Consider the following 7,904-nt stretch of genomic DNA (forward strand, 5'->3'; position numbering starts at 1 on the left):
TCTTATTTAAAATTTATTAATTATTACTAAAATAATTATGTATTTTTAGTTGTAATAAATATGTAATTATGAATTTTACCGTACATGTTATATAAAATTTGTTTAGCTACTGTCGTAAAAGGTTATACGCTTTCCTTATCACAAAAAACAAATCGTACAGTTTTGGAATAATCATTTAAGTTAATTCAACCTCTCATTTAAAATTAAACTTTTAATTAACAAATAGTTAAATAAGTATAACTATAACGTCTATAATATATGGAATTCAATCTATTTACAACTCACTCGCATGTGTCACGTGGTCATAATAATATTTTTCTATCCATACAAACTAGCTGATTCTTTTACTCATGTTGTTGCCTCTCTGGCTGTACAGCTTTTCGTCCAAGACTTATCAATAATTTCTTATTCTTAATGAATGGATGTCTCAATCTTCACCCCTTATTCCTGTTTTGAGGATGGCCATTCTATGTTACATAGATGATATATTGTAAGGGTGGCGTGCAAGTCTCCCCCCCCCCCCCCCCTTTTTTCTCTTTTTTTTTTTTTCTCTCTATTTCATAAAGCCATGAAAACCTATCACGCGACACTCGATGCTTATCCCAAAGATGTATATGACAAAGTGTGAAAGGAATTTCTTATCTATCATATATCTTATCAGATAGGAGTATGCTATGGAGAGAAGAGTGTCCAAAGGTACATTGTTGTTTGCAAACGGAGCCAGACCTTAAATCCTGGGGTACTATAATTGAGCCAATCCAAGGTCCAGCCAGATACATGAAGTAGAACTGAAAATCATGCACCACCATTGTGACATTAGAGTAGATAATGACATATAATCAAACATTGAAGAAAAAGAAAATTCAATTACCAAAGAAGCTAGTCAGAATCTTCGTCTTCTGAAGCAGGCATTCTTCGGAAGCGGGCATATGGCCTAAAATTTGTATGTACACTTTTGTCTGGCACCATTGATCTCTTCTGCTTAAGCGAAAAACCACAACCAGAAACTGAATCATACAAGATCCCCATGGCCATTTGCTTTCTATTGTTAGCATTTTCCTCTGCAAACCTGCAAAAGAAAAAATATGTTGATTGAAAATCAACTAGCCAACAATCAATTCCGATACCTACTTTCCACAAGATTATCTAAGCAATACCAAGATAAAAGTACAAAAACATGCAAGTTGCCCACTATTATGATCAGCTAGGGTAGCCCCTAGAATATTATTTAATAAGCAACATATTTGATTGATATTGCCATGCGAAAACATTATTTAGCTTTCCCATCACTGTATGAATAGATTTCATGCATACTGGAAAACAAAAAGCAATAAATAAATTGAGGTAAAATCCAAATAAAGAAAATATTGAGCAAAAATTTTCCATTCCTCTTAAGATGCCATGTGTGCTTATTTATTGCTTTTGATGTCTTACTAAGTATTAAACTTTCAGAATGAACTAGCTAGCGATCGTCTTTCTATGGAATACAAGACCAAATCATCCGAGGAGGGGGAAAAAAGGGAAAAAGAGATGAGCCAAAAACAAAAAAAAAATCCTTCAGAAATTTACTTTAGTCTCAAACTTTTGCACACATGTAAACTTAAAAAAAGAACAAATTGAAATATATAATGCTGAAAATTTGAAAAAGGAGAATTGGCAAAATTGTACATTCATTGAGAAAGATGTGTAACCAATAATAGTCATACCGTTGTCGGATTTCTTTAAAAGCTTCTTTAGTGGCATATGGCAGCCCTGTCTTTGGATCACGGTACCTGCATTATTCCAGGGAGAATTCTTTAGCAACATGAGGAATGTAGTGGCAAAAGGCTCAGAAAAATATTTCTAGTGACCTACTGATAATGCATGACAATTACAGCAGTGGTTACGTTCACATTTTCCCAGTTGAGTTTGGCATAATGGAATTAGAAAATCCAAGCAATAATCAGCTAGGGTTTAACAAGAAAGTATAATGCTTGCTGGAGGGAATTCAAGTTTCCAGGAGAGAAGGAAACTGAAGAAGAATACACCAGAAGTTCAGAAGATGAAGAAAACGTAACCTAGGGCATAACACCTGAGATTTTATTACAACAAACAAACTGGAAGAAAGCAATTTGGTGTAATTCATAGAACTGATCATTCCATGTAAAAAACACACTGATGAGCTTTCAGAAGACCATCTCGTCTTATACTAAATCAATTTTTCAAGTTAAACAACAAATCCTATTAGAGGGAGAAAAACACACCCAGGGACTTTATAGATGAACCCACAGACAAGCAAGGGTAAAACCTAAAACAATGTCCAGTAGATGTCGTATGAAGAACCACTATACTTGCAGTTCCAAATGGCACACATATGCTTCTGTCATCCCCACCAGGATAGTAAAGAAATAACATAGTAACCATCAAACTCGGAAATGAGGTCTTACTTGGCAGGCAAACCAGTAATTGCACAAAGAGGTTGCTCTGGATCTGAAAACAAATATAAATAGAATCATATAGATAAAAGGATACCTTCGAAATAACAGTATTTTGGCAATGTTTGTTTATCAGAATAGATATTAAAAAATAAAAATAAAAAAGAAAGAGAAAAACAAACAAACAAACAACGAAACTTATGTGAACCCCCCCCCCCCCTCTTCCTTTCCTCTTCCTTTTTCCCCCCTCTACACCCAAAAGATGAGACAAATTCCTTGCTAAACAAAACAATTCAGATGCAACTCCAAGCAATTCAATCTTAGCATTAACTATTACTAATCCAGTGAAACAATATCCCCAACAAAAGGAATGCACCAAGACCCATCATAACGAATATGTCCTCAACAACAATTTCTAAGGGAAACAGCTTATGTAAACTTATTTAACAAAAAATGAACTGAACTGTCAAACTCATGTAATCTTTTACTGTTAGCATATAAGGAACTCACATTGTACAGGTGTCGTGGCAATATCAGAGTGAAATGAGGATCCCTTAATGAACTCTAAATATGTATAACCTGAAAAATTAACAGATTACTATATGAAGTGAAACGCGTATAAAATGCAGTGTCCAAGGTGGAAGTTGTTATGCATTGAATCATTCTTACCATCCTTTGAAATGTATCGTATCTGTGGTCCATTATAGACAGTTTTATGCACAATTGCTTTTCTCTTAACTTCTTCCTCCCTAGCTAAAACACGCTCCAAATTTCTCAGGTTCATAATTTCTGCAAAGTAAAAAATTACAATTGAGAATTGTGCTGGGCCTTTAGAAGGTCAAGATAGAAAACTAACATTAAAACAACCAATATATGTTAAATGATATAATCTCGACCTGTTTGAGCAGCTTCTAAAAGCATTTCCTCTTGTGTCATTCTCTTCTCCTCACCTTCCTTCTTTTTTTTGACTGTCTGTGGCTGGAAAATGAATAGCAATTCAAACCAAGAACATATAAGCACAAGCCTCACTGCCTTGGAGTCAATATTATAGGCCAGGTAATACCCCTAATACAGATTACAGAATTTGCGAAATATAATTGCCAGACCATTGAGCATAACGTACAATGTTTACACCATAAATTAATCGAATTTCTCTTGGAAACTATCCTAGTATTACTAGGCTCTAAAGTGAAAAAATGCCACAGCATGCCTGAAACTATAATTGAAAAGGAGAAAACAAATACCAAACAAAAAACAGGGAACGCATTGATTAATAAGAAGCACAATTGCCAACCTTCATGGATGCTTGCAGAGCACGTATGGCATCTCTCTCTGCCTGCCGAACAATCACGGCAGTTCTAGTGGACTTCCTGATTATCTTTTCCCCTCCATCATCGCGTGTATCATGGTGTTCCTCAGGAACTGGCTCCTTGTCTGGTTTATCATCATCATCATCGTCATTGTCCTCATCGTCATCATCATCATCATCATTGGGAGAACGTTCCAACTTAGACAAAACCTTCTGCTTCTTTTTACTCTTCTTCGGCTTTGGCAACTTCTTCCCGGGAAATATTAGCCGCTTCTTTTTATGTACCCTAAAAATGCGAATATTTGGGGTTAAAAGACCTTTAGAATTTCAAAATGCTATTGTTTAAAAGAACCCTAATCATGATGAGAAACAGGACAGAACCTTTCATCAGCAATATCATTATCAGGCTGATCATCAGGTTCAGATTCCTACGAATGAGCAACAGCTGGGTGAGAACAAAAGTCATTGCAGAAAGCGTTAGCTCCTAATTCTAAACTGAGAGTTCCTACTTCCTAACAATTTATAGAACCACAATCGTTGAAATTAAGTGAGTGAGTGTGTGTGTGTGTGTGTGTGTGTGTGTGTGTGTGTGTGAGAGAGAGAGAGAGAGAGGCATACCTCGTCATTGAAGTCGCTATCGAATTCGTCGGCAACCTCAGCTTCCTCGACGTAGTTGTCGTCTTCCTCTTCGTCTTTGAGGGCGTCCTGGTTCCAGAAGAGATCGTCCTGCTGAATCTCGTCGTCGAGAAGCTTCGTCATCCTCTTGCCTCTGGTGGCGCGTGACGCACGATCCAGAAGCACAACCGGTGGCGCCGGCTCCGAGCTCTCCATGGCTCGCCGGAGACGGAAGGGACTCGATGGCTGGGGGTTCGCAACACTTCTCTGGTAATTCGGGGATTGGGACTCGAATCAAAATGGCACGCTCAAGTCTGCTAAACCTGTCCTAGTACTAGTAGTGGAGCTCCACAACTTTTTTTTTGGGTCGGTATTATTGGTTGAAGTTTGAACCGGTGGATTGCAGGCTTGGAGCCTCACAAACATGTTGGGCTTTGGGCCCGTTCAATTTACCAAAAGTTTACTCAAATACTGTGGTTGCCAAAAACATAACTGAAAATTTGTGGCTGAGGACAGTTGCAACCAAAGGTTAGGTAATAGGTACAGTCACTACAGTGCTAAAAGAAAATGATATCCTATTTAAAATTTTAATTAGTTCTTAACTTGTTAAATTGAAGAATATTGTAGACAAAAATAAAATATATTCTAGTTGATATGTAAATACATGTTATTTAGTTAAATAGTTAAATATATTAAATTATCTACTGAATTTCAAATATTATTTTCATACAAAGATATTTTCATTTGAATATTTTTTATTAGGATTTCTTTGTCAGAATTTATTTTTATTATGGAAAAGCAAGTGGTGTTTTGGGAGAATATTGGAGGCTGGGGTGATTTACCGGATGGTGGGATAGCCAGTCAACACGCAGCGGCGTGGTGATCCTGCAGCAGACCAACGTGTCACCACCACGCAGGGGCGTGGTGACGCGACAACCAACGAGGCTTCTGACACCACGCAGGGGCGTGGTGGAGCTGGCGGACTTCGTGTCACCACCACGCGGGGGCGAGGTGACGCGGCGACCATGCATGCGTCTGACACCACGCAGGGGCGAGGTGCAGCTGGCGTCGCGGAGTTCCAAGGCTCCTTCACCTCGGGGGGGCGTGCTGCAGGTGCTGGCATGCAGGGGACAGGTTCCCCGGTAAACAGCAAAGCGTGGCCTCTTCAAGCTCTATATAAAGAGCATTCCCCTCCCTCCATCATTCATATACAAGAGAGTTTCGAAGTTACTTTGTGAGAGAGCTCCGAAAGGGTATTAGTGAGAGGGAAGAAGGGGTTGTAGAAGAAGGGGTTGCTGTTAGTGGATAGAGTGAAAAAATAAGAGTCAATAAAAAAATATTATTTTGTATTTATTTTGAAAAATGGTTCGTAATTATAATGCTCGGGAGGATCATATAATAAATTATTTGGATCATTCTATATATGTAAGTTGGTAAATTATATTTTTGTTGTATATTTTATCTGTTATTTTTTGTTATTTAATATGTTAAATAATAATTTATTGTTAATTTTAAATTAATTTTCTAATATAAAAATACTAAAATAAAATATTATATTATACAATACAATACTATACTATAATATACTATACTATACGATATAGTAAAAATTTTTTTAAAAAATATATTTCTCTACGATATAAATATAAACTCTAATAAAATAAAAAAATATATATGCTGTAAGTAAATAAATAAATATGTATATTTTGAACATATTCAAAAGTTTAACATGTAAATGTGGTAATGTTAAAGTAATAAATAAATATTAAAAATATATATAAGTTGTTATTTATAATATTAAAATATTAGAAAAAATATTTTAATTATGTTAATAGTACTGCAATCTACGTTAATAATTTTAATAAATAAAATATTAAAATAAATAAATATGTAAATAATATTATTAATTGAAGTGATTACATGCATTTTATAAATAGATATGGTAATATTTGTTTATTAATAAATGAATAGTTATAACTAATATAACAAATATATTTTTGTTGATGCAGCCTTACAGAAATTTGTTGGTGCGTAAATTGGATCCGCCACAGAGTTGGAATCCGAGGGTCGAAAACTACTTACGCGCCACTGGATTCTACCACGTATCTAGGATTGGGATGATAAGAGGATTTCACCCGTTGTTAGCTGCTCTGGTTGAAAGGTGGAGGCCGGAGACTCACACTTTTGTGTTGCCGGTGTGTGAGGTTACAGTGACATTGGAAGATGTTGCACATATATTTGGGTTACCAATTGATGGAGAGCCTGTAAGTGGATGGACTGATAGTAGTAGTGATTTCGTTCAGAGTCAGAGCATGGCAATATTCGGACGTCAACCGGTGCTCAGTCGTAATTCGAAATCCTATATAAAGCTTGGTTGGGTTCGAAGTATCAGAGATGAAGAGCCGTTGGATACTGAAGAGTCCATAATGAGATACGTGAGATGTCAGATTTTCTGTCTGTTAGGGTCGACCCTATTCACAGATAAGTCGACCGCATACGCCCATGCGAAGTATCTACCGTTGCTTCGCGATTTCGACCGGATCCATACTTATAGTTGGGGTTCAGCATGTCTTGCACATCTTTACAGAGCACTATGCCGTGCATCACGATATGATACGAAGGAGATGGATGGCCCTCTTAATCTGTTGTTTGTTTGGGCGTGGGAGCGAATGCCGTGTATTGCGCCTGTACCGAGACATATCCTTCCACCTGCTGAGATACCAGTTGCCATGAGGTAAATATTTATGGTTCTTGTCAGAGATTATATTCATTATGCATGTTTCAATTAGGGGTATTAACGTAAATACACATGTTTCAGGTGGAGTCATTCGGAACGGAGCGCAGCATGGTTAGAAAAGACCATTGAGACATTTAGGCATAACATAGACTACATGCAGGAGGTAAATATTTATGGTTCTAATGAATCCTAGTTCCATACATTACTGTTAGGGTTTTGACATTGGAATTATCTGTGGCAGTTTGAGTGGCGGCCGTACGAAGGAATGATCGTACCCGGCGAGTTACATGTACATCTTGATGTGTGTGATATCGTTGCTCCGTTGTTGTCATTCGAGTGTATCGAGTGGCACCCTGCGAACCGAGTTATGCGTCAGTTTGGGTTCGCACAGCCCCCCCCCCCCCCCCCCGCGAACACCAAGGGTCATTCCACTGGAGCAGCATTGCATGGCTCTTCGCGGAGTGCAGCTTCATGACTGGACAGTTTTGCATGGGGGTTGGATAGAGGAGTGGGGCAATAGGCGAAACGCTCGACTGCGGGATCTGCACCCCCTTCCGACCTGGGATTTCATACCCACACCGGAGTATCGGGATTGGTACATGCGCTCATACGGACATATGCTGAGATTGACGGCGTATGTTCCTCAGCCAGCTGCACCGCAGCCACCTGCACCTCAGGTCCCACCTCAGTTTGCAGTGTTTGAGCCAGCTCCTTATTATGTACCACAGCCACCACAGCCACCACAGCCACAGGACCAGAGTGCGTCCAGCCACCACTCTCATCACTCTCATCACAGCCACCATTCCCAGCACTCTCAGCCGATGTTGAC

The 7,904-nt window shown here is 38.2% G+C and overlaps 2 protein-coding genes across 2 annotated transcripts; one reads left to right on the plus strand and one right to left on the minus strand.

Annotated features, from left to right (window-relative positions):
* Window positions 1–231: 231 nt before the first annotated feature.
* On the minus strand, window positions 232–4,780 carry LOC112792458 (SWR1 complex subunit 2). Its single transcript, XM_025835705.2, has 10 exons — window positions 4,342–4,780; window positions 4,105–4,151; window positions 3,709–4,009; window positions 3,311–3,392; window positions 3,084–3,203; window positions 2,925–2,993; window positions 2,427–2,469; window positions 1,707–1,772; window positions 872–1,069; window positions 232–788 (listed from the first exon to the last, which is right to left on the minus strand). Exons 1-9 carry the CDS (start codon window positions 4,552–4,554, stop codon window positions 880–882), a joined length of 1,131 nt encoding a protein of 376 aa, XP_025691490.1. The 5' UTR covers window positions 4,555–4,780; the 3' UTR covers window positions 232–788; window positions 872–879.
* Window positions 4,781–5,363: 583 nt separating this feature from the next.
* Window positions 5,364–7,550, plus strand: LOC112783868 (serine/threonine-protein phosphatase 7 long form homolog). The gene is made up of 4 exons (XM_025826950.1): window positions 5,364–5,480; window positions 6,348–7,072; window positions 7,157–7,238; window positions 7,317–7,550. Exons 1-4 carry the CDS (start codon window positions 5,364–5,366, stop codon window positions 7,548–7,550), a joined length of 1,158 nt encoding a protein of 385 aa, XP_025682735.1.
* The last annotated feature ends 354 nt before the right edge of the window (window positions 7,551–7,904 follow it).

Source organism: Arachis hypogaea, chromosome 13 (genome assembly GCF_003086295.3).
Source record: "Arachis hypogaea cultivar Tifrunner chromosome 13, arahy.Tifrunner.gnm2.J5K5, whole genome shotgun sequence".
In the NCBI taxonomy this organism is placed as follows: domain Eukaryota; kingdom Viridiplantae; phylum Streptophyta; class Magnoliopsida; order Fabales; family Fabaceae; genus Arachis; species Arachis hypogaea.

Excerpts from the sequence above, each read along its gene's own strand:
- LOC112792458 (XM_025835705.2), bottom strand. The coding sequence starts at position 4,554 with ATGGAGAGCTCGGAGCCGGCGCCACCGGTTGTGCTTCTGGATCGTGCG. Across the intron at positions 3,393-3,708 it reads CTCTGCAAGCATCCATGAAG|CCACAGACAGTCAAAAAAAA; the intron begins GTTGGCAATTGT and ends TTCATTTTCCAG. Across the intron at positions 1,070-1,706 it reads TTTAAAGAAATCCGACAACG|GTTTGCAGAGGAAAATGCTA; the intron begins GTATGACTATTA and ends TTTCTTTTGCAG.
- LOC112783868 (XM_025826950.1), top strand. The coding sequence starts at position 5,364 with ATGCATGCGTCTGACACCACGCAGGGGCGAGGTGCAGCTGGCGTCGCG. Across the intron at positions 5,481-6,347 it reads TGCAGGGGACAGGTTCCCCG|CCTTACAGAAATTTGTTGGT; the intron begins GTAAACAGCAAA and ends TTGTTGATGCAG. Across the intron at positions 7,239-7,316 it reads ACATAGACTACATGCAGGAG|TTTGAGTGGCGGCCGTACGA; the intron begins GTAAATATTTAT and ends TATCTGTGGCAG.